General features: G+C 30.4%; 1 protein-coding gene across 8 annotated transcripts; it reads right to left on the minus strand.

Moving 5' to 3' along the window:
* Nucleotides 1-839: 839 nt before the first annotated feature.
* Nucleotides 840-26,035, minus strand: LOC126835164 (growth/differentiation factor 8). Of its 8 annotated transcripts, none has more exons than XM_050567478.1 (5): nucleotides 25,862-26,035; nucleotides 14,507-15,127; nucleotides 6,075-6,283; nucleotides 5,749-5,940; nucleotides 840-2,084 (listed from the first exon to the last, which is right to left on the minus strand). In XM_050567478.1, exons 2-5 carry the CDS (start codon nucleotides 15,066-15,068, stop codon nucleotides 1,689-1,691), a joined length of 1,359 nt encoding a protein of 452 aa, XP_050423435.1. In that variant the 5' UTR covers nucleotides 15,069-15,127; nucleotides 25,862-26,035; the 3' UTR covers nucleotides 840-1,688. The 8 variants fall into 8 exon arrangements, with proteins under 8 accessions (XP_050423435.1, XP_050423441.1, XP_050423439.1 ...); XM_050567484.1 differs by lacking the exon at nucleotides 25,862-26,035 and adding an exon at nucleotides 25,657-25,726; XM_050567482.1 differs by lacking the exon at nucleotides 25,862-26,035 and adding an exon at nucleotides 19,960-20,121.
* Between the last annotated feature and the right edge of the window lie 1,931 nt (nucleotides 26,036-27,966).

Here is a 27,966-nt window from a genome sequence, read left to right on the forward strand (position 1 = left end):
TCTATACTCAATTATAAAACCAATGTTGATAATAATAAAAATTTATCACCAGACGTTCCCTGAACTTGTCACGTACATGTGTAAATAGGAGCTTCCGTTAAATCACGGATACGTGGAAATAGACTTTTACTCTCTAACAAAAGTAACTTTTTTTTTTAAATAAAGTATAATTTTTTTAATTATACACTTTTATTCTTTGTAAAATGATTATCCAATGTAAAAAAAATATTTTATATTAAAGATTTTCTTCGAATAATTAGAGAGTAATATGTACATTTTTACCGGAATTTTATCATTGAAAACAATTTAAAACACATTGAAAAAGTCAAGACTTTCGATTCCATTATTTATAATTCTAAAGACAAAAGTTACACGGAATTCATAAAAAAATAATTTTTTACAAACTTTTTGTAATCAATACATTATAAGAATAAATAAAATGTATACAAATTTTATGTATCATTATACTGATAAATAATAATAATAACAAGTTATATTATAATATTACCTATGTTGTAATTGTAAAGTTTTTTAAATTTTAGCACAATACATTTGTAAAATTACCCATAAAGAAGAATTGTAAAAAACTATAAAAGTTGTAATTTTGAAACATTTTGTTTTTATTTTTCGATTAATATCCAATGTGATATATTTAAAGAATAATTCACATGAAAAATGTATTTGTTTTGCCTAATTGATTGTTAAAAGCACACTTGTGTATTAAAATAAAGTGTATCCATTACAAAATAAGCAAATACTTACTTAGGTATTTAATAATACAATTAATAATTCTTATTAAAACATTATAGTGTAAATAATAAAAATGTAAAAATAAATATCAAATTTTGCAACATTAAAGTACCTTAATTCTAGTTTATTATATTATATGTACAATGAATTTGTATAGGATTTATAAGAAAGTACAAACTATAGTTTAGTTTAAAAATATAAAGCTAGGTAATAACATAGTGAAGTAAATACTTGATGCATAACAAAATAGATAGGTGGGAAACCTGAAGGTTAAAGAACTGTGGGAGGTAATATTAGATAGAAATAACTTATTACACTTTATAAATTATATACACGTTATAAGACTTTACAAATATTATCAATACTTATTATCTAAAAGCAAAACGGTCGGATGTTTTTGCGGGACATAAAAATATGTATTTACAAAACGCTTTCTAAGCTCTTTTAATTCTTGAAACGATTATTAATTATGTTCTATAATAATTCGTCTATAATCAATTATCCGCTTAAGCAGGCAATTTGTTATATTCATAATACCACTCAAAGCAAAAATAAAATAAAACCCGGTTTGAACAAAGAGTGTTGTTATAATGAATAGTTATATATTTTTTTCTTCTTTTTGTACTTAAAAAAATCGGAGCAGGTGTTTATTCTTAAAGAGCTTTTATAATTTATAAAATTTTAAACGTATTTTCATATTTCGTGCATGTTTTTATATTGTTAACTCGGGTAATTGCAGTTATTTAACACACCGTAAGAGCGCATTTTTTTTTAAGTGTAATTATTTGATATTGGTGTGCATACTTAACAACTTTTTTATTTCTGTCGGTGTAAATAAAATATTATATTATAAATCCTCCCTTCATTAAAAAAAAATGTAATAAAAACAAAACATACAAAATGATATTAAACGTCAGCGGCGTTAGGTACTAAAATAATTAACTGCACCCACACCGATCCACCACCATTCCAGGCAGCAGGCCATAAATGATGTTGAAGTCGTGGTCGAAGTACAGCATGGAGATGGCGGACATTTTGCGGGGCGCGCAACACGGCCCCGTGCCCGGATACATTCCTGTCTTGTTGGTAAGCTGCGCCAGATGGGTGTGAGGATACTTTTGCAGGAACACCATGGGACACTCGCCCGAACAATAGTTGGCCTCGTATTTCTTGGGTGCTATGATCCAGTCCCAACCAAAATCTTCAAAGTCCACGGTAAGTGGATACCGGCAACACAGCGGCTCTTGCGAGTTTTCGTGGCAGTTCAACCCGAGCACGTTGCGCTTGGCGCGTGTCCGCCGGCCGTCCTCCATTAACACCACCAGGTACGGGATCTACGCAAAACACACGGTTTACACAAACAATAAATTTCGTTTTGGGTTTAGGTGTATTGGTTTTATTCGGTTACAAATTTTGGTCGAGTATTGTCAAGTCGATCCAGTACCACTGTGTAAAGTTCCACAAAAATTATTATTTTACTCTATTACTATAGGTTATAGTAGTAGAAAGGTTATAGTATAAGTAACGTTATCGTTTTAAACTGGTACGTGAACAGAACATAAACGCAACATATTATTATTGTGCATGTATGTATTGTGTGTTAACGCGCGGGTTAGATAATATTATTATGTGATTTCGAAAAAAATACAAACCATAACAAAAAAAAAAAAATAAAAAATAATTATTTTATTTCTTACACAGATGTTATAATTATTGTATAAATATTTGGATTAATATTAGAATAATAATTTATTAAATATTATACTTTATAAATAATGTCACATTGCATATAAATTAAAATCATAAACGCTTCGACGCGTTTTGCACTAAATATTAATCAGTCGGTGTGCAATCAATATAAAATACAAAACTAACAGTTTAATACGGCATTGATTAATATCAATTATAACTATGCATTATAATAGCGTACAGTTAATTGCTGTGGCGGCTTTAGCGATAAACAAAGTCAATTAAATAAACTTTTTCTTTGGTTTTTATTGCGATTATAAAATCAGTGGCTCCTATTCTTAAATATTAATACTTAACTTTGGAAACATGATGTTTGGTTCTTTATGCTTAAAAATAGTAAATAGTACCAAGAAAATATATAATTTCTAAATGTACTACACAAATTTTGCAAAAAAAAAATATGTTTTTCAAAATATTAATTTGGTTATTATGAATCTTACTATGGGTAATAATTGTTATCGGTAATTTTCTAGGAACCCAAAAAAGTATCTACTTAACTATTTGGATAAAATATATGTAAAAAACACAAAGGAGCTGGGAAAAACACTAATATTTAGATACTTTAAAAAGTTAAGATAGAAGTCACTGATAATAATAGTTAATAAAAAAAGTAGTTAGCAATTTGTGGTTGATTAGACGATAAATGTTTTATACAATTTTACTATTTGTCTAAATGTGTGATTATATTATACAATTATACAATATATTAACTTATATTCTATACTAGTTTTTAACATAGTATTACCTAAAATGTATTAATAATTGGCGTTCATATAAAAGTTAGCAAAATGTTGTATTAATAGTATTAGGTATAACTTAAGCAAATACAAGACTTGTATTTTAAGACTTAAAACTTTCTTTCTAACAAATCATTGCATACTAGTTAGACAAACGGTTTTTAAAATCAATTCCATTTAAAAACGTCATACTTATTGTGTGCAAGTTTTACATTATTAATATTATTACAAAACATTTATATTTAAGTTTATATTAAGTGTGTAAATTATGGATATGGCATTGGCTTCGAAATATTAGTAGGTGTTATTAAATAGTTTAAATAATTAAAAATCAAAGACAGTAAGCATTGAACGCAAGTTGAGGTAAAAAAGTATTATAACAATACGCACCATGGTAACAAGTGTTTCCTCATTTGATTTACTCATTCCTATGTTATCGACATTTTTTCACTTGTACAATATAATATTATGTTTATAACATATTGTTAACATCTAGTGTTGGTAATACAAGTTTTAATTTTAACGCGTCGTCTAAATAGTGGACTATTCAAATTAAAAAAAAATAATAAATAAATAGGTAGTAAAAACAAAAACGTAAAAAAAGAATTTATTTACAATGAGACGTGGTGCAAATAAATAATACATAATGAATAAATATGTGTAATCTTTAGAACACGACAATACTATTGTATATAAACATAAATTATGATATATATATATATATATATATAGATTTAATGAGTTTGCTATCAGTACATTTACAGAAAAACTATATATATATTATAATAGTGTGTATACGTCGTGTTTGAGTGCGACACGTTTTTTTTTTGTTTTAGTTAAGTACATTACTGTTATCGACGCGATTTTGTAAATGTATAATAATTCATAATTGTATATATTTGTGTATGCGTGAGCGAGTGCTGTTTAGCGTATGAATGATTTACAATATATGACCGAACGTGCACGATTAGCTACAGCCACACCTGTCCACTACCATACCGGGCAGTATACCGTACACAATATTCAAGTCAACGTCGAAGTACACCATCGATATGGCGGACATTTTTCTGGGCGCACAGCATGGCCCGACGCCGAACTTCGTCATTTGCACCAGATGCGTATGCGGGTACTTCGTAAAAAGCATGGGGTCGCACGTACCGGAACAGTAGTTCGCCACGTACGTCTTAGGCGCGATGATCCAATGCCAGCCGAAATCTTCGAAGTTGACAGTAAGTGGGTACCGACAGCATCGGGTCTCCGCGGACGTCTCGTTGCAAAACAGGCCGGCACCCGCGTTCCGCTTGGCCCGGGACCGTCGGTCGTCCACGGTGTGCACCTCCAAGTACGGGATCTAGCAAGAGTACGGACCAATTGGATTAGAGAGAATGGGGGCACTCGCGGCTGCCAAACAACCTAAACGTTTGTACCGTGTAATACTCAAGGAACTCGAGGGAACTAGGGGAGGAGTTTGTAACGTCAATATTTACCTAATGCAGTAATACATTCTTGTTATACATTAGCGGACCGGTCCAGTTTGACTCAGACCGACCTCGCTTTGGACCCTGTCTGTTTCAGTAGTGCAATAGTCCTAGTCAGGCCGAACTTAATTACAATAAAAATAATAAAAATAATTTTCAAATAAAACCCGTTGTTGCCGTTTGTTATACCCCTTAAAATACTCCTGGGCCCAAAAGAAATGATTCAACTATTAGGCCCATATGTACCTCTACTATGTACATTGTCTTTCACTATTTATAACAAACAGCTGAGATCATTATACCATAATGGTTAAAATAACGAGTACATAGATAGAATAAGTAGGTAAAAATTAAGAAATTTAGCTAATCATTTTTTCTATCATTTTTTTTTATGTAGCATGTAGGTGTTGTCTCGCCGTAACAGGATCTGTGTAGACAATAATGTTATAACTTATATCTGAACGTTGTCAAGGGTTACACGCGCCACGCAAGATAATCGAAACACGAGTGGAACGTGTATCAAATAATGATTCGTCAAGAATTTTCTTATGCGTTAGATCAGTGGTGCGCAACCTTTTTTGATGCACGACCTCCAAATTGATTTATTTCGATGAGGAGACCCCTACCAACATTTTATAAGTATACATACATATTCGTATTACATATATCAATTATGTATATAAATTGGCGACCTCCTATTAAAATTTCGTAATCCCCAGGTTGCGCACCACTGCGTTGTATCACAACTAATCGGCATGATCATCCGTAACGTCATACCGTGTCCGATAACGATATAATTAGGGTTAAGATAGTTGAGTTGGCCCTACTTATTTTCGGACTGTTCAATGTTCATAACAGCAATAACATAATATTATAGTATACTCATTTCTTAAGGTCCATCTCCTTCTCCTAATATACGTCCTTTTGTGTTTCTATTTTTTATTTATCAATTTCCACTTTAACCACCACAGTAACGTCATTAATTTGTTCTCGATTAGAGTTATTCAACGTTTAAATAATAAATCATTACGTACCTCCATCATGTCGGCTCTTTTTCGAGCATCTGTAACGAACGGCGTTTTGGCGTGCGTCATGTTTGCGTGAACATAGGACGCATGCACCATGAGCGTGAGGTTCTTTGCCGTATTCGTGGTATCGAACCAGTCTGCCATGTGTCTCTGTAGGTTAATGGACACCCAGGTCGGTTCGGTAGTATTTATCACACGCTGAAGACACATAAAACAAACGAAACTAAGACAACCTCGAAATGTCGTTACGCACGAGATTTCTCATGCTTCATAATATGTTTTGAAAACGTTCTGTCACCGATGTTTTGTTTGTTTATATTTTATTATTTTACCTTTATGGTGGTCATGTACAACGGGTGCATAGTGACTGGATGGATCCTGTTCACTTCGAGATTGATCACCTGGTCGGTTTGATGCAGTTCGGTGGTTGTGCGCTTTTTGTATACCCACAGAACCGCCTTGGTAATCTGGTGCTGACTTGTTTTCTCAGAGAACGTGAAATACAGCAAATGGTGGCCCCGCAGTTTCGGCGTCGTGGGATCTATCGAAACAAAAAAACCAACCCCAGAAAAAAGGTAGCGGCGATGTTTTATTATTATTACACAGTACTATAACACATGTGTATATGTGTATGAGGTTTCAGCTATTATTACTGTTATCGAAACAACACCGTCATTATAACCTCGTTAAGTCTCGGGATGAAAATCATCGAAACCTACCCCAGCGGCGAGTTCCCACGCAATAGTACCACTGCATTTTAATGATCTCTGAACTTTTAAATTGTTGTTTTTTGTTGTAACTCAATCGAAGAAATAAAAAAATTAATTAAATCTCTTAAAACTAGATTTATAATTTACCATGGAAGCTGTATGAAGCTGATAATAGACCAAAAACATGATTTGAACCGTCTAGAACTGCAAAAGTGATACAAATTTAAAATTTTGCTGTAAAGTCTGTGATAACCATAAACAATCACTGTCGAAAATGTAACAATTTTCTAAACATGATGTCTAATCATATGATAATGTGTATTTGCAATTGATTTCCATTTCCATTAAAAAAGTTTAAATCGTATATATTTCTTATTTATTCGCCGAATTTATATGAACAAATCATTTTAACTAGAAGCATTTAAAGACAAAGAACTTCTAGAATTCTCATTGAACAGAGTAAAAAAAAAAACGGAATAATAATATTAAGAAGGGCAAAATGTAAAAACAGGTTTTACTTGTTGAGAAATATCGATAGAATAATTCACAGATACTACAATGCTGTACTCGGTACTGATCGTATGTCTTACGATTTGATGGATAGTTTCCACCCCTACCTCTTAATATATTTTATTACAGGTAAATGTTTACAATTTTTAAATACGCAATAAATAACAATACAACGTGTAGTCATTCCGTTATAACAAACATTGCCTCACAGGACATACATCCCACGCAGCCAACACAATTAATATTTAACAAACTATAATTATTGAAAATGTAAAGAAACTATACTTCATTATCGAAATATAGTGCTAAGTTGAAAACTGTTCTTATATTTTTTTGAATTGGCTTTTAAGACGTTATATTTTAATGTAATAATATTAACTTTTAAGCTAAAATAATGGTTAACTAAAAGCTAAAAAAAAAAAATAACACACTAAAGTAGTTTAACAATTGTTATTGACTTCGATGCGTATTTTCTTTAGTTTTTTACAATGAGCGTTTATTAGACTTTGTCAAATACAATAATGATATTATAACTGTTCTAAATTATTTTACCACTTATAATAGTGTAAACAATCCAAAGCGTTATTTGGTAAACATATTCTTAAAACGTCGAAGCCAAAATACTATTCAAACGGCCGGTATAAAAGTTGTCTTATTCCGACATTTGACGGTAGTTGTTTTGAAATCCATGAAAAAACATGTACTTCCAACTGGATGTGTGAAATACAATTTTAAATATTTATTCGTAATGGTCTAGAACTTATGTACCTATATCTCAACTGACACAAAAGCAAGTGGAATTATATCGGTAACAATGAGCGACAAGCGTTATTAATTCACTTTTTCTTCTTGGAATTCCTCTCCTAACGGAGGTTGGAAATCATCATATTAATCTGGATTGTCTCTTGGGCCGCTTTGAATACTTGGTTGTTGCTGTAATCAAACCATTGCCTCAGATTGTGCATCCATGATGATTTTTACTAGGAATAATTAATAATGTGGTGGGTCTTCCGTCTCCTTCCACATCGCAGTGATGCAACCATACCGCTGTACTCAGCTCTGCTTGCATTTCTTCAAGACTAAGCCGTTCCAATGTCATTCATTTTCCGCCTTAGCTTGATACTGATGCAGCTGCTACCCTGCATCAGGTTCTTTTTGTCGCCTCTTACGACAGGAGGAACATTCCGTGGTCCTATTCTTGCCCGGAAACCACACGGGAAAGTTAATTCACTACAGTACGTAAATTCACAGTTTTTGAAAATTACCGACAGTACTTGATTAATAATGATTAATGTTTTTTTCTACCTATTCTACGCTCTTGTGGAACGTTTGTAAATTTGTTTATTTTTTTTTTACAATTATTTTGCATTTTTGTTGTCACGTGTTGGTTATATTATATTTAAGCTCTGTGCAAAAGTTTAAACAGCTTGCGTACGAGTCCGCAACACCACGGGATACATTTTTGTGTATTTAAGGTGGCTAGTAAACATATCAAGTTTCTCGCTAATATTTTAGTGTTTTCATAATATCTGGCCTAAAACAATTCATAGAGAATATTTTGGCCCCTTAAATTAATGAATTTATTATTCATTTCTATTTTGAACGTTGTGAATACAACATATATGCCCCACCCCCATTCCCATTTCCATCCCCATTGCCACCCTCACAAGAAGGACATATAAGGATAATATATAAAAGGATATATTTTCGATGTCGGTGTTGGTGTCGGTGTCGATTTTTCCGGTTGTGTTCTAAAGTAAAAACCATATCTCTTATCTTTCTTATCTTATCAGATAAATCAGCTGATTTTTGGTGTCGGTGTCGGTGTTGATTTTAAATGGTATCGATTTTTCCGTTTATGTGCCAAAGCAAAGATATAAAAATGTCAAAAACAAAATTGATCGAAAATCATTTAAATAATCGGTGAAAGTGGACGCGTTTAACCCGAGTGTGTCCGGTTTTAAAAATTATACATTTTTCATGGCCCACGTGCAATTTTTATAATAATATTAGTATTAACCGACTTCAAAAAAAGTATAGAAGGTTCTCTATTCGACGTTGAGCGATGGAATCGATTTCTATTTAACGGAAGTAAAATTATTGATAAAACTTTTTTTAACATGTAGTTCAAGTTCTAATGGTAGTACCGTTATTAGCTTTATTGCTAAACAATGTTTATACTTTTTAAAAAATGCGAATAGTATGAATCTATGTAAACCAATACAATAGTAGGAATTAGACTATTATATTTATTTTCTTCAATACATAAATAAATAATATAATATAATATTAATAATATTAATATCATGATATTTATCAATATATAACATAACCATAATATATTTCTCAACGTTTAACTATTATCCTTACCACTCAAAGCCTAAAATAAAATTATTTTTAAAAAAACCGACATCAAAAAATTTGGTACATTTGAGTGAATTGACAATTAAACGAAATGTCTGGCACTTAAAAAAGTAAAAACCTAAAAAAAAATGAAATGTTTAAGGTTTAGGGCCAGACTTTTTATTTAGTTGTCAATTTGTACCACTTATGTGTAACAATTGTTTTGAAGTCAGTTTTTTTCAAACTCTATAACGCAGACAGACTTTTTTTCTTTATAAAACCATATGTTTCTAATTCGAACAGTATGTTCTTAAAAATAATCCGATTTAAGTTTTGAAAAAAACGTTTAGATTCTTCATGAAATTAACAAGGTATCGAATATCGATTGTGGCACAATTCTAAAATTATTTTTAATTAATTAATTAATAATTTATAAGTAAAAAATTGCAATTTTTAAAGATTTTTAATGGTTTTTACAATAGCATTATAAAATAAAATAAAAAATGTGCTTTGATTGATACATCGAACAAGTTTTGATAAATCTAAATTTGTTATCAAAACTATTTTCAGATCACGCGTTTCAAAGAACTGTTAAAACTGAATGAGTTTTTTCCGTTAAAAAATACGCAGATGTAGAGGACTCTTAATGCAATTTAAAAGAATTTACAATAATTGTATATAAAATTAAATTAAATTCTATATTAAATTAAATAAACTTATATTAAATTCTTATTTAGATTACCTATATTTTTTTATGTATTTATTTATTGACTTATTTATTTTACTATTATTATTATTATTAATAGTTTGTTTTATTTTTATTGAATTTTAAAATGTTTGTGATTAACAACTGATAGATTTTTTTTCTTATTATTGTAATTATTGGAGGTATTGTGATTTTTACCATTGTGTTTATATTATTATAGGCTGTATCCTCGTAATAACCCATGAATTGGGCAGCTCGCCGATATTTTATTAATAAGGGTTGTATCTTTTTTTTACTAGAATAAACGAGTATGATTGTGTAATTATTATTATTATGGTATTTTCGTCGGCTATTACATTTTCAGCCATTTAGTAATCTTGCGGTTTACCAATGGGTTCTCGTAATATGTACCTTCGTTTTTGTAGAATAATTTTAATTATTAAAAATAGAAGCGATGCAAAAAATAACTGGTCAGACTTAGAGCGTCCGTTGTAATTAATAAATCTTTAAAATATTAAGTCCAAATGATTTTGCTAAGACAGAACATAAATAAAACGATCTACAAAATACGAAATAAGTTGGTCGATAGTCTTAATAAAACCGTATGATATTTGAAAATCAAGTTGCTTATGGCGCTTTCAAGTTATCGACTATATGGTTTCTTAATTATTAAGAATCATTTATTGCAGTACGTGATTTGCACGTCTAGTAACCTGGGACGCGCACAATGACATGGGCACATACATTTCAAGTCATAAGTGGTAGACCGCCCCGGTCGCGGTGTGGCGCAGTGGACACCTCAGCTGCCGCATGGCATACAATAATAAGGGCTTATGTTTTCATAATATAAGGAAGGTTCTGGGTTAAAGTTTATATACCCAGGATAATATTTGGATTTGTCGCTTATATTAGGTGTTTAGACGGTCTTTGGCTCTTTGTCGAGATACAAAAAATAGTATTTTTAATCTAATGATGTATAATCGACAATGGGAGAGATCCGGCCAAGCTAAATGCTTTAGGTCGATCTTAATTTTAAAGCGCCAATGTCCCCTTGGTCCATTTGTAGTCTAGAACTATACATTGGATTGAGACTTTTGAGTAAACGATTCGAAGCAGCTTTTCATAAAAATGAGGCATAATCTTGTTTTAATAATAACTATAATGGTAAGAAAATGTCTGAGTGAGATATTTAGATTTGTTTTGTTTAGTGTCCAGTAGCTGTTTTCAAACAGATATAAAACATTTTTACTCTATTTGTGTTATGGCAGATTATGTTATGCCCATTAGATATAAGGTTTTTATATTTTCTAAATTTGGAAAAAAATTAGTTTATTAGAATCATAAAACTTATATAGATCAATTCAGCATGATAAACTCATTAATTGAATTCAATTTAAGGTAAAAACAATATTTATTTTTAATTTAATATTGTAGATTAAGTTTTAGGTTAGTGATTGAAAAACAATTTTGTCCACATACTGCAGTTACACTCTAGACATATATTTTTATCAATAATTATGCATATAATAAAAACATTTTGAAAAATATTTAAAAATTCGAGAGGACGTGCACAAACACCACCAATTTTTGCCTTTTTGAAATATGACTTAAGATACAAGCAATCGCCAAAGTAGCACAAATGTTCTTATCTAAATAGACAGGCTCGTTAAACAAATATATATATATATATATATTATACATAAACAATCCACTATAGTATGTTTACCACTGCAATTTTGTTTCGAAAATTGTCGATGCCGACACGTATTTTCATAAGTATTTACTCAGCTTATCGAATTTTAGTGGTTTAAAGTTAAGTAGGTATATTTATTTGTAACAAACGGGACAAATCTGATGTACGAATACTGTTGGATGATTAAAAAGAGTCTTTATTATTTAAAAAAAACCTGTTTTTGTGACAGAGTATCTACCGTAATGACAATAATTTATTCATATGTAAAATTTTCAAAATAGCATAACTGTCAAAGCATAATAAAAAAAATATCGTGGATTCAACCATCAAAGTAGAGATCCAAAACAATTGTATAACTACGGTAGCATATCCAAGATCGCTTCACAATGCCCACCCATTAAAAACAAAAGACGTTAGAAGATATGGAAGTCTGAACAGAGCTCAGGATTGCTAGCTAAACGTAGTCAACTTGCCGGTTGTATCATGGCTTCGTTAAAAAACCGCAGTGCTTTCGAGTGGATAACAAAAGAAATGTATACAGAGACAAAATATACGATCATTGGGTAAACGTGTTGGTGAAATTTCGTCATGAAAAACTGACCTGGCCGTTCGTCTGACGTCCGGGATAGGGTGAATGATCATCCCATATTGAAAGGACCGAAGCCTTTCTATAAGCCTCCTACCGATAGACCGAAGTTCGAATGGCGAAAACCTTACCCTCGGGAAAATACATTGACCTGGGCCTGGTGTGTCTGCGTGTGTGCGTGCCGTCGGAACCGGAGACCAACAGCTAGTGCGGGGGGGGTTATGTCCATTCACGTGTAATGTGTTATATAAAATTTGCAAAACGCCGCCACCGCCGACGGGTGCATTAAACTCCGCGAGCGAGAGATCGATCAATATTGACCTCCGCTTTCCCATCGCATATAACGCATATAGGTACCACACAGACCGATACCGATCATTATGTAACCGCCACATAATATACAATAGTCGGGTAATACGTCAGTTTTGGATTCACAATAATGTACGTGTAGACGTATATTTTGTTTCAGGTGTGCATTACCAACTCGGGCAACCCTGAAAAATCGTTGTATAGACCAAAAGACGGCGAATTGTAGAGCTTCGTTTGGAACGTGCGAAATACGATATTTTTTTTTACATCCGTTAAACAGTTCCGACGGACAACGGCTTGAAATGATTTCCAATAGTTATTCCGGTTCGCCGTATTATTATTATACACCGAAATACAAATGCGCAATTCGTTCAGAGATTTCCTGTGACCGGTGAGACGCACTCACGAATTCGTCACGCATATTATCTACATAGGTAGCGGTCAGATTGATGTATAACATTCCGTAACGAGATGCTCGTGCCGCTACCAGAATGGTATTTTCACTTTAAGAGTATATTGACACGTCGCGTTTTGCCACGTGTTCATTAGATGGAAAATCGAGGGTTGTTAGACTCGATTTTTGTCTAACAGTAGTACAGTTACAATAAAAACTGTATAAAACCTATAAATATACGTATTACATATCAGTTGTATATTTAAAGAATAGTTGTAATAACAGTCAAGATTAAAATATAATCGAACAATATCTCAATTTATTCCCATTTCCCAACCGGAATAATAAACATTAGCGATTCATATCGGTACAAATTGTATAAAAAATATTACTTTATGCTGCCTCGTCTCAGAAATAAGTTTCATAACGGATGTGCTTTTTATCGCCGACTATTTTTTAATTTTAGTTTGGACAAACAAATTTTTAAATAGTTATCTAAATGACGAGAAAAGTTCTGTACAAACGAATTTTAATCAGATTATAGGATTCCACTTGAGCAAGTATTGTTCTTGTCATTATTCCAACGACAACGATAACAATACGAGTCAACAAAACGACAATCTGAATTATTATACTCTACTGCTAAAATCTATGTGAAAAAGAAAAAAATATATTATTGCTATTTCATAAAACAATTATTTGCGTATCATATATATATGAGAAAATAAAAAAAACGTCTCCGAGTGCAAACGATAAACCACATACAAATCAAATAAATAGAACCATAATCTATGTGCATTTATAGTTTGTTTGAAACAAATCGCTAACGAATGCGGTATTCAAATCGACTAGGTTCTGTAAAAATAATTATAATTTATAAATAACGAGTTAAAAGTAATAGCGAATTCGTCCACCAGTATAAGTTTACAAGTACTCACGACGCCACTGCTTTTATTATTTATAATAATATATATATATATATATATAATATTAGTTGTACTTGAGGTATTAATTATTCATTATCACATAATCGATTTCCATTCGAAATCCAAATAATGTAGAAAAAACAAAAACGTTAAATTTTGTAATATAATATTAAAATATTATTTCTTAAAAGTGCGTAGTCCGCCCTTAGCTTAAAGTCATTGACTTTTCAAACAAATGAAACTATTGAACGGATAGTTTTAAAATTGGGGCGTTTGCATAAATTTGTGAAATTTCAGGTTACATCTAAATCGCCGTCGAGTAATGCAAATCGACGTGTTGGGAGCGCTAACATTTAATTCCCATTCATAATATTATAATGTATTGTTAGAGAAGAACCCTCTTCGAATTTCTAAACATTCCTAAAAAAACTATAACTTTGGTCTGAACAATTATTTACCGACTACGATTTGATTTCCACTTAACCTGCAGTAGGGCCGGGGAATTGTGAATCGTTAGCGTTTCGAACATTATTATGATCGGTGTTGCCGTCGGACTTACAGAAAACCGCTAAAGAACTTGTACTTACGTGGTTGCGCGAAGGCGATAAGCTTGTGCGTCTTCATGTGATAGTCGTCTTCGTCGTCGTCGTCATCCACAAACGTCACCGGCACGGTCGTGGCCGTAGGTGGAGCGGCGTTTCCGGGCGCCTCGTCGCTCTGCATGTCCGTACCGCCGCCACCGTCGCTGGACGCTTCGGTATGGTGCGATTTATGCCGGATGTGCGGCCGCACCAGCACAGATCCTCGGTCGTTGTAAGCACGCATGAGATCCTTGAGGGGCGGTAGGTCGGCGGGAACCTTGGGCGGCCGCCGACCACCAAACTCCGGCGGCCGCTCCATGCCCAACTTGTTCAATATCGAGTCTTTAATGAGCTCGATGCTCAGCGACTTGAGTCGGTCGTGTGCCAAACAACTGGAACATTGAACCGCGGACGGCGTTTCCGGAAGATTGTCGGCGGCGACGGTGGAGGCGACGGCAGCTTGCTGACGGTCGACCGGACCGCGTTGTCGTCCGCCGGCCGCCAGCACAGTGTAAGCGGTCACCAACACCAGAGTGGCAACCGCCAAATACCGCATCTTCCAACGCATTAAAAGTTTCTGTACGTTCGTCTTGTCCACGGTTTATTCCCGAACTCTAATCGTATTCCCTGAAACATACGAATTAAAATTGTCTAACACCACTTTGTGTAAAAGCTTCGAGCCGGGAATATGTTTGCGAATGCACATATACAAATACGGTGTTGTTATGTATGTTTCGTTTACGGAGATTCGATTTGATCGCAATTATTCACAAATCTAGTCTATGCCCGTCAGCTAAATGCGTGGTGTATCGGACGTCGAACACTCATGATGGCGCAAGTTACTGCGGCGGCGGCGGCGTAGGTACACACACACACACATACACACATTAAGTCGGGGACGTTCACGCGGCAGCCGGCAGACCGTTACTGGTGTTTTCCCGTCCGTCCGGCTGGCCGTCACCGCCGCCGCCGTCCGCGAACATGCACGCACACACGTTTCTATATTATTATTATTGTCATTATTATTATATATTTTTTTTCATCATTTTCATTATTATTATTACTTTATACATCGCAGCGGCGGCTGCGTTGTCCGTGTACTTGATTTTGTATTTTTTATTTTGGTTTTGCGCCGAGAACGAGAGCATAATAATCTAAACAATGTACGTGAAAAAAAAAATAACGTGTATATAAATTATATATATGCATAAAAACTGCATCGCGAAAATTTGCATAAGGCAAAATGTAGCTATTGTGTTTCCTATTTTAAACGCCCCCTTCGTCCTTCCCTCCCTTCTTTCGCTGTTCTGTCACCGCGCGAGACACGTGTACATCCGTTTCGACTTCGTAATTTCATCACCCCCACCGCAACGTTACCACTAGATATATATATATATATATATATATATATCATTATTATTGTAATGCACACATATAACATTAAACTCAGCACGGTTACGAATAAGTGTTTGTGTGTGTAAATGTTCGCGCATTGTCTGCGCTCAGGGTCAATTGTCAAATAATTGATTGTCTCGGGAGACGTAGCCGATACAAAATCGGCGAGACCCCGACAATAAGACAAGAGGAACCACAGACTATACATGACACCCCGGTACGGTAGCTAATATGCGGACCAACTCGTTTTTTCTCTCTTGCCAGACAAAATGTTTTCAATTTTCTCTCCAAATTTTCTAACCGATAAAGATTTTTTGATTACAACCTACGAAGTTTGTCTAATTCTGTGTAATAATATTTTGACACAAAATCTACCGGAAACCACAAGTCACTGCTAGTATAAATCGTAGCCACCTAATCTTAACCGTCAAATAAAATTTGTAGTTAAGGTCCAAAATAGCATAATAATTGATTTAGCCAATATGAGTTGGACCGCTTATCATAATATTATATTAGCGTGTTAACTATAACAAGCTAACACCTGCTTCCATTCATTGAAACGCACGTGTTCCAATGGAAAGTGAGAAGTTTAACACTTATTTTAATAATTAATAAGTATGAGATTGGCTAGACTAAAATTAATCAAGATACAGATAATATTTGCATTACAATTTATAACATTTTTGATTGGTGAATTTTAAGTAATCGCCGAAAAAATTACTACTCGTTATATTGTAGTTCAATGTCATTATAATACTATACCTATTATACCATATAACTTGTTTAATGAACCTTGATAATTCATCCATCGCTAAATATAATTGACCCTCTTAATTATATTTGATATGTAGGTACATTGATTGTGTATGCGTTATATATTATAAAATATGTATAAGACATAAAATGTAGTTACTGAATTACTGTTGTTCTTATTGGACTTAGTTTTTATTGCTGTATTGTAATAGCAAAACTGTACATGATCTAAAATTAAAAAATACTTCAACGTTAAAGTTAACTCTTAGTCATTATTGAAAAGTTTGACGAATTGAGTCGCGTAATCAAACATAAAATTAAAGTAAACCATTTTTATTTTAAAAGACTAAATAGTAAATACCAATATAGATTGACGTATTCTGTCATTACAAACGACTTCCTCAAACCATTTATTTAACGTAAAACTATTTTTTTTGGAATATATTAAATCTATAGCCGAACGTCGAAAATAAGAAATATAATTTAATTTTAACAAATTATGTTTGTTTGAAATTGTATAAAAAGTGTTATTCAGTTAATTTGTGCACAGTAGTAGTGGTATATTCGTTCAGCATGTCCCATATATAATCCTAAAGAAGTACAACACTAATTGCACAGACATTTGTAATTGTATTCGATGACTAAGTATTTACCACACAAACTACGGAAATAACCCCTTATACCTCGTACAAGACATACAAGTATGATTCTCACTGCAAATACCGATACCGCCTTTTTCTTTTTAGATTAGGGCTTTATGACATTTTTATCTATACTTGTTCTCCTTGTTCAAATGTATTTGTTTTTTTTTAAATATATTATTGTATACTATACCTTGGATTTTTAGCCAGTATGTAATAACAAAAAAATATAATATAAGAATTAACTTTGTAATAACTTTTTATTAAAAATTTGTTTATTATAATTCTTATCATTAGTAATTTGTTGAGAATCATACAAGTTATTTTTGGTTTTTTACGACAGAAAACTAAATGTTATTTTAACAATTTATGAACAAAATTGACATATATGATAAAACCAAATAAATTTACAAAATAACACTATATAACACCCTTAACACTATTATCCAATACATTTCAACATACATGACCTGAATATAATAATTTTTCTTACATTTATCGATTCCTATAAACACATAATACTTGTTAGATATTTTTAGACCGCTTAGAATTACTCATGGGGAATGCATTTTTATAATACACTCGTCCAAAAAATTAAGCAAATAAGCAACCAATAATTCAGTTTTGTATAGTTAATTACTTTAAATAAAGTATTTCAGTATGAAAAACATTTAAAAAAATACCTATAATAGCATCTCAAAAAAACGTAGGTATCTATAATTAAATTTGTATTAGTTACTGATCACTATAGTTTATACATTAAGATAAATACTTATTAGGTTGAAATGTAATTAAACTTAACAATAAACCCTTTTTACATTTATTAGGTAAGGTCTTATTATATTAAAACGTACAAAATGGAATAAATCGATTAATTGATGTGTCGCGAAGACCAGGAAATTTTAAGAACAATAATGATGGTATATCATATTCCAAATTACTATCATCACTGGTGAGAATCACTTTAGTCTATCAAAATAATATACTACGAATAAGTAATGAATAAAAATGTTAACATTGGAACAAAGATATAAATTGTGTATACCACTTATCTTTTCCCATACAAAAATATGTAAATTCATATTGTATTATCAATAACTGTCAAGCTATCATATTCAATAAATAAAAGCTTAACAGCAAAAAAACAACTAAAAATTATGCAGTGTGTGATTTATATTTGGAATCATTATTTTACATGATTAAATCACTAATATTAGCTATACAATTGAGAAAACATATTTTTGAAATAAATTAAACTAAGCTTCTAAATAAATATAAGACGAAATATCAAATAGTCTAAACTCAACACAATATTACAATAAAATAGATAATTGGATGTTGAAATATTAACAGTAAGTCATTCATAAACATTATAATGAGTACAATGCCCTCCAGGAGCTACAATATTCATGATAGCTCGCTAAATTCAAGTAGGAATCGACTCGTCTGAATAAGCATTCTTTTTCAAAACTATTCATGAATTTAGCACTTGGTATAGTTTGAAATTTGAATAAAGACAAACGTTTTTAAGATTAGAAGAAGAAAACAAAATATTTCCGATTCTCTAAATACCTATATAGCATTTATCTCAGAAGGAGGGGGAGGGGGAAATATTTATTATAATTTTTAAATGCCATTGTTCCCTAGAGTTCTAGTTTAAGAAAACTTAATGTAAGAATAATAGGATATCCCCAACTCGAACGAATAGTAAATTATAAAACAAAGAGATTTCATGGGGCCATATCATCCTTGGGACAAATATTTCTTTAAAATTATAAATCAACTTAAGAATTAAAAAATATTAATAAAACAATTGTGTTACTAATATTGGATTTTCTGTCAAAATATTATTAAAAAATATTATATTATTGTTATAAAATACTATATTTTTGCTGCGTGGGTGCACCCCCTCACTATTGTACTGCTATTATATTTTACCAAAACCTTAACTGGCAATGTACATTTTTAAAATAAAAGTGCATGCATACTACGTTTCAGTTATTCAATCTTACTACTAATCTTTGTCAGTTATATTTATTTAATTGTTTCTCCAATTTACATAAAATAAATTGTACTATAAAAATAGATAAATATACTAAAAATAATTTTATTGATATTAGTGAAATTACTTATTATATATTAATACTAAATACTATAATATATACTAATTTTTAATAATTTTCTTCTTGATTTCAAGTGTACAATATTAATTCTGAACTAAGAAACTCACTAAGAAAAATGCTCGTAATGGATATTTACATAATTGGATATAAACGTAATTAAATTATGATAAAATACTTACAAATGTATAGTATTTAAAATTTTGTTTTTAAAATAATTTAAATATATTACTAATGTGATGAGAACCAAAAGAAGAAAGTGACTTAAGTAAAAGTAAGAGTAATTCGAAAAATGACACCTAATACCGTAAAATATTTACCAACAAATCTAATTTTGTATTTTTACATTTCGTTTCATGAATTTATATTCTTTTTTAGTAACAATTATAAATTAAGAATACACAAATAATCGTTGTTTTATTCTCCTAATAAACATACTATGTACTTTTGATTCTCATCACTTCAATTAATTATTAAATCAATAATAATATTGATATCTTAGTTAAAAATTAGGAAATGACAATACTGTTTGTAATACTTGCAATAATACCATTTCCCACTCGGCTGGCACGTTTAATTACAAAACCCGGAACGGATAACGAGATAATTGTCGTATTTTCGTCCGCATTAAAATTACACACAAAACATATCTATACATACACACAGATTTTATTGCACTACTTGCGAACGTGTACGTCATGGTTCATTTGATAAAAACGTAATGCACTTTATATCGTTTCGCCAAAACACTGCATTGTGCGTGCGTTATAAATAAAGCGAAAATGGAGGGGCGTCCTAGGGGTGGGAGATAGGTCAAAAAAATAAATGTTTTTGCATTTCCCGTATGCTGTATTTTTTTTTATAAAAACGTTAACAGACGCGAATAATGTAGCGAAAATGAATGTCCATGGTTTGCACAAAGTGTGTTCGGAAATTAATTACACTTTACACTCATTGCGCACAACGTCCACGCTACATATAATATCATTTAGCACGGCGAGTGTGTACCTTAAATGCGCATGCATGCAAACAAAACGTTCATATTTTAAATAAACACTTCTGTATTTTTAAGAAGTATTTTTTAAAAAAACTGTCTTTAATTTTTAAAGAAGTCAATAAACTGATAATAACCATACAACAAATCGATAACAAATTTTAAAAATACATACCTACCTACCGTTTACAAATACGAAAAACGTGAACGTACGAAACCAGTTTGAGCAAAGATAACATTGAAAGGCGTACGAGATTCGTTGTACTATTATATTTTATGATTATTATGTATTAAACTACTGTATGGAACCAAGGAATTAGATAACTGCCGTTACATTTGCCTAAACCATTTTTAAAAACCAAGCGTAGGTATGCGTTTATCTTGTGAACTTTATAACTGATTGGTGACTGTTGTTACTTAATATTGCTGTCATGAATAACTTAAGTTGTAATCTTTTTATGTATATTCCTTCAAATTAAAAATAATAAAACTATTGGTATATTTGATGCATATTAATTGATATAATCCAACCTCACGGATTGTAAGTGAATTTTATTTAAATACTTTTAGTCGGTAAATTAATTTGGATAATTTAGATCTAAATATATAGCGAATTCCTTTCAGTATGGCAAAACATTGTTAAGAATATAACTACGAAACAAACGGTAAGGTTTAAATTTATTATTATACTTACAGACGTTTATTTTTTACCATCTAAGTAAATTACAATTCATTTTAAGTTATAAAATTATTGAAATAAATCCCTAAAAAACTCGCGACTATTTCTATGAGAAAACAAAATAAATACACCACATACAAATATTTAACACAATATGAGCAAAAAGAACATTATGAATAAAATGTTGTTTATATCATCATGTTTATATTATCTTTATTCAAATTTTATATGTAACTTATGTAAAATAATTATTATTATTGATTTGACGTATAAACAGTCCCCAGTCAATTTATTTAACCTCATTTCGTTTAGTATATCATGAGAAAATACTAATAATTTATTTTAAATATTTTATATTAATTCACTTATTGTATTCAGTTTTGTATTTATCATATATTGTACACAATAATATATATTTAGTTTTTTTGTAATTTCTAGAACTGTAAAAATATTAAATCGCAACAAATTGGTTTAAATTCTAGTAGGTATAACCAAAAAAAAATTAATTTAATTTCAAACAAAAATAACATTAATGATAAGTATTTTACATTTAACTGTCATAGTTTAAATAGTTTTTAATAAATAACTTTGGCAATATTTTTTAAGCTAAGCCCCACTGTGATTTAAGATGTATTATTCGTATATCTGCTACACGAGTGTTCACCAAACACCACTTATTAGTGTATATTTTCCCAGGAGGTACAAACGCAAAATCTTTTCAAATTTGGAAACCTGAGACCCCGTACATCTGCCCCAACCGTGGCCAGATGTGGTCTCACAGAAAACAAATCTAATAGTGTTCAAAATACACCACGGTCATTATATTTATGACATATTCTAGTCGTTTTTCATAATCACCACGGTGGTCATTAATTTAATCAGTTTAAAAAATGTATTTGTGTATAGTCATATAATTTACAAATAGTAACTCGCATGTCGACTAGTTAAATGCATGTACACAATTAATTTTTTTTTAAAAACCGTTGAAATTATTTAAAAAAATAAAAGTAACATTTTAAAGTACTCATACCTTTTGACAGCTGCTATCGCGTCTAAGCAATTATATAATATAAAAATGCACCTTAATTCGAAAATCGCATGGTATTCTACACCATTAACGTGTTAATTTGTCCGCTTTGTAGATTTTTTATATGATAATTTTCCAAATAATTAGAAAAATGCTTTACCATTTAGTAACTATATTTATACATGTATATTTACTTATATACAAAGACAGACTTACTAGGTATTAAAATAATACGTTTTACCCTCTTTTCTCTTAAAACTATATAATAGTATGGTTTTGTTGTACACACGGTTACCAATTTGACTAGTCGTTGACCTCGGTCACGCGAAATTAATTCCACAGCTCTTTAACATCACCTATTCTTATGTCATATACTCATATTCTATTGAACTGGTCAAACGCTATATGACCGGTTCCACCGTAATTTTTATTTTTTTATTCTGTATATTTACACTAGCAATAAAATAACATAAGGTCACAAATTGGATATAAGTGATTTTATCTGTATATTTTTTAATTTAAAAAAAAATAATACTATTAGCATATACTTATAATTTTTAATGAAAATATCCGAAATTCATTTTCATTGTTACTATACGATTTAAAAAGCTTACTTTCTAACAATTTTATTAATAGTGCGCTAAATTATCAAATACTTTTTTTTAAACATTTATCTTGGACACTTAATTAAAATAATAAATGCACGGCGTTATCAGAGCACTCTATAAATAATTAGCAGGAAATAGGTATTCTGTTCCTATATTATGAATTACAAAATAGTACATATTGTTAGATTAATTGGATGACTAAATGCTTAATTTGCAAAATTATAATACTGTTAAATTATAATGAATAATCATTATCAAGAATATGATAAAAAATGTCATGTTAAGATCTCAATGAAATTATGATTTATATTATATTTTAATCTTATCATTTAGGGAGTTTGCTATATGAATAAATAAAATAAATTAAAGTAGTTAAATTATTATTAACACAAATTGCAATCAAAAGTATATAAGTTGTTGGTTTATTTCAAAAATAGTTAATGCTTAAATATTTAATCATTATCATAAATTCATTATGCTACATTTAATTTTAAATTGTAATTCTTAGATACGTTTTTTCATTACTTTTCATTACCTTTTATAACTTCGCCAACTATTTAATTTTTAACACCTGCCCTTAAATACGAGTAATTGTTCAATACTAATTGGTATTATTCTTATGACTCATCTAATATTTAAATTATCCTACACTTTTATTAATGACAAATATTCAATTACCAAACCAATCAATATTACGGTATACATCAATCAAGAAACATACATAATATAACATCATAATATCGACTTATTTCCTATTCGTGAAATTTAACATTCATTAATTTCAAAATAATTCTCAATAAACACCAAGGTATAGGTAAATACACCTTAGGTCGAAGTAATAAACTCAGTATTAATTACTAATTTTACATACACTTTATAATAGTAACAATAGTATAGTACAATACACTTGTAAATAAATAAAACAACAGATAACTATAAAAAAATACGAAGTTAAAGAAAAAATTATCAATGTTTATGTATAATATTATAACATACTATTTTATAACAAGTAACAATACAAAATACTACTAAATTAAATTGTACTAATATTACAATCTTTAGTATATATAAATAGTAAGCCATTTATTCAATAATTTACAGATGAATAATAGTGAAACCAATACCGATTGTAAACACTAAATAAAAGTGCTAACCTGATGCAGTCAAAGATTACAACATTGGTATTAGTATCTATGGATTTAATTTCATTTATGATTGAATTCACCACGATTTTTAAAAGATGAACATATTTTATGATAATAACTTAGTACACAGTAGTATTTATCTACTGAGTAAAAACTATTTGAAAGCTGTTTCGAAAATAATTAAATTAAATAGCATAGGCCCATAATATCATTGTAGACTGATAATACAACGTATTTACAATACAGCTATGTATTTACTATAAAATGAGTTCGACGATGATGATTTTATGATTATATACAATTACATTTTTTTATTTCTTTTGCATCCAATCTGTCATCTAACTATAGAAGGTTACGTCTTATGAACAACGTTCATTATGTTAGTAAAAATAAATACTGTATCTAACTATTTAGTCTTAAAAGTATTAACTATTAGTTAATATTTGTTTACTCTTAAGAAAACATAGATTAACATCTAAACGCTTAATTGTTTGTTACTTTTTACACATCTTAAAGTAAACTATTTAATTGTATTTTTGTTGTTATAAACTTTTAAGGCATATTCCAATTAATACAAATTTTAAATATTGAATTATTTAGGAACAACAATTTTACATTTTACTGAATAAAACATAATATTGAAATAAGTTTAATAACTTTGTGTTTATATTCGTTTTATAGATTTATCTAGAGGATTTGGTTTTATTTCGTTAGTGACTTTTCAACGTTAATAAAAAATAGGTAATTTTACTAAAGGTAAATTAAAATATTCCGATATAATAATACTACAACCACCATTTATGTAATATTATCATTAAACATGTTTATAATAAAAAATATGATAAAGTTAACGGTTAACCTAAGGAGTGTTATGATAACAAATGGAATTTTTTATGCGGCACACGACAATCATTGTTACAACCGATTTTTTACACACCCTTAACCGGTAGCATTTTCGGGTCTTTTCATCTTTTTTTTTATTTTATACTTCACCTGGTGTTCTCATTTGGCAGTTCATCAAAATATCATCAGCACAATGTGGAAACTTGAACGGTATTATTGTTATTATATTGTGCTGGATATATACCCACGTCCGGATTTTATTTCTCTTCTCTCACTCTTTTTCCCCTCTCTCTCTCTATTTCTCACTCTCTTTTTGGACATGCATTATCTAAAACATCTGGTTCACGTCATTGTTGGAGATTTTTGCACTACCTGTAGAACACGTACGTTAGCTTAGAGCCCACCGGCGAACGTGCCCCTTGCAGATAACTACGCCGGTGGCCCCCCGCGGCCCTAATGTGTTGCTCTCGTTTATCAAAGAGACAAATGAGTATCCGTAGATTGTGACTTATGACTTGGTCGAACGCTACTCTTTTCATTTGAGTTTTATCGATAAGACTTTAACACCCTTAAGAAATCTAAAAACCCGCAACTAGCCTTGTCACTTTTGTATTTGGAAAATATATTGACACAAAATTCTTAAGAATCGGTTTTATTACTCTTGAAGTGGCGTGAATGGATAACGAAATCAAAATATTTTAGACTATGTATATTATATACCCCATAATAATATATACATTAATAAAAGAATACACCGTAAACAAATTAAATTATGTGTATTGCTGTTTACATTTCAACATCTAATTATACCCAGATAGATATTTTTTAATATCTCCTTTTGACAAACCCATCCACTAATGTTTTATATTGTTATAACATATAATTTACATCGAATAAATTGTACGAAGACGATTATATCATGCATTTAATACGAATGTTTTATCGACTTACTCCATACAAATACTTCATAAGTCAAGCACTAAACAGGTATTTTTATGAAACGAAAAACAATATTTATAAACATTACGAACGCACACTTATTTTACTAATATAATTAATAATGTAAATAATAATTTTAGATATTAAATTAAATCACTATTAGAAGAAACACCGGTCAAAGTATTATTTGTATTAAAAAGAAAATGGCAATACTTACAGGTTGGTTTGTCGTAAATAGACGGTATCCTGGATCAAACTTGACCACCTGTATGGTATAAGATGAACTGGTATACTATAAATTAAACAATTTAACGGGGTCCCGTGTTGAAATTGTCGAGTTCGGGGGGTTGTACTCGAAGGTGAAACAAAAATCTCCGGTTGGTCGGTCACTCCGTGGTTACTGTTACTGTCAAAATAAAAACTCCACCGAACGCTCCCACTCTCATAAAACTCGAACTGATCACCGTCCCTTCCACCGGTGAACGGGCGGTGTTATTCTCACTTTTTTTTACCCTTCGGGATCATATATGTGAGAAAAAAATAAACATATAGTTATATATACATACATAGACATACATAGATTTGTCTTTGATAATAAAAAAAAAAAACACAAAAATCGAAGAAAAAAACGAGAACAAGACTATTGTTAAGGAGGGGAAAAACACACACACCAATCGTTCGACGTACTTCATAAGATATACCTACTGTACACGCTCCTCAGATATCGGATCATAATGGAATTGGAGTTTTTGTCGGTTCGCGTGCCTACATACGATCGACGCGATTGTAAAACGCGCACATAAACAAAACGTTCGCAAATTGAATAATTTTTACAAACATATGAATTGTATCGGTTTTCAAGAAGCGGACGTTTTAATTTTCTTCGTATGTTTCTGCATACATATATGATATAGCCTAAATAGTAACAAGTAAAATATTGAAAAAACAAATCAGATTATGCTATTTAATTGGGTCATTGTTAATTTTTTTTTTTTTTTTTTTTTAATACATATTATTGGTCATTAATTAATAAGTATACGACTCAAAATAATATTTATGCTTTCCAGTTTTCATAACTGTTCACAAACCCATTTTTTCGGAATTCATGTTTTAACATTAAATAGAAAACTATTGCTTCATTAACTAACACAAATACCAAGAACAAACGTCATTCAAATTCTATTTATAGTTAGACACATAAAACACCATACAAATAAGTTTAAATTGACATTAAAATTTTAAATACTGCAGTTAAGAGCCAAGATGTCACATTTTATGGTGCTACATACAATTATTGCTCTGTAATAATAATTGCATTTTTTTAACACAATTTAAAATTTTTATTTTTATTTTAATGGCATATACATGGTTTTTGAGATGTGTGGGAAACAATTCTAGTATGTTTTTTTATTTAATCGTGCCTATATCAGAACACAAAATATGCGGCATATATTACATGTATCTGGCATCCGTGTTGACGTAAGATATACAAATAATAATGTTAGAAAAACATTAACAATAAAAATAAATATTAAGATCAAAACGGGTTCTTATACTTACTTTATAGGTATTTTTTTAATAAATAACTATTTAGTACCTAATTAGAAAACGTTGGTGTCTTTTTTTCTTTATTTTTTACCATTTAATACTAAAGAGTTTAACTAAAAAATTACTTAAGAGTTTAACATATACAAAAATATAATACTCAATTATTCACATTTTTTTTTCTTATATTCTTATCTGCCAAAGGAAAAAAAAATTATTCACATACCTACGTACTACTCAACACTATATGGTTATGAATGAAATTTAGGGGTCCATTGAATTATATATTTTATATTACGACCTTAGCAACTAAAATTGTTATTTTACATTCATGGTTATTTCGTAATTTTCATTCAAATTTTATACATTTGTCCTCCTATTTAGGACCGTTGGAAACTCAAAAGTGAGCATAATATACGTCATGCACTCTTGTGTAACAGTTTTCATTATTTTTTTTTTTTTTTGTTTCCTTTGGTAGATAAGAATACAAGTTTATAATATTCATAGCATTTAAATTCAAAAACAAATTGGGAATGAATACGATAAATAAATTTAGGAAATGAAGAAAAAATATGCATTTAGACAATACCTATATATATTACAGTATAAAAAAGAACACACGTGAAAAAATACCGTGGACCATATAAATAATATTATAACACTTCCGGTCATTGTATTAAGTATATATTAAAAACAATTAAAAACATATGTATAACTATTACGGATACCGAGTTTGTCTCCATCCATTGTCTTCAATAACTATTAGTACATAAAACA

The sequence above is a fragment of the Adelges cooleyi genome, unplaced genomic scaffold (genome assembly GCF_023614345.1).
Source record: "Adelges cooleyi isolate 19-005CV unplaced genomic scaffold, UGA_ACOO_1.1 ACOO_flye_CR_arks_rails_tigmint_CR_PRNA_23, whole genome shotgun sequence".
NCBI classification, from domain to species: Eukaryota; Metazoa; Arthropoda; class Insecta; order Hemiptera; family Adelgidae; genus Adelges; species Adelges cooleyi.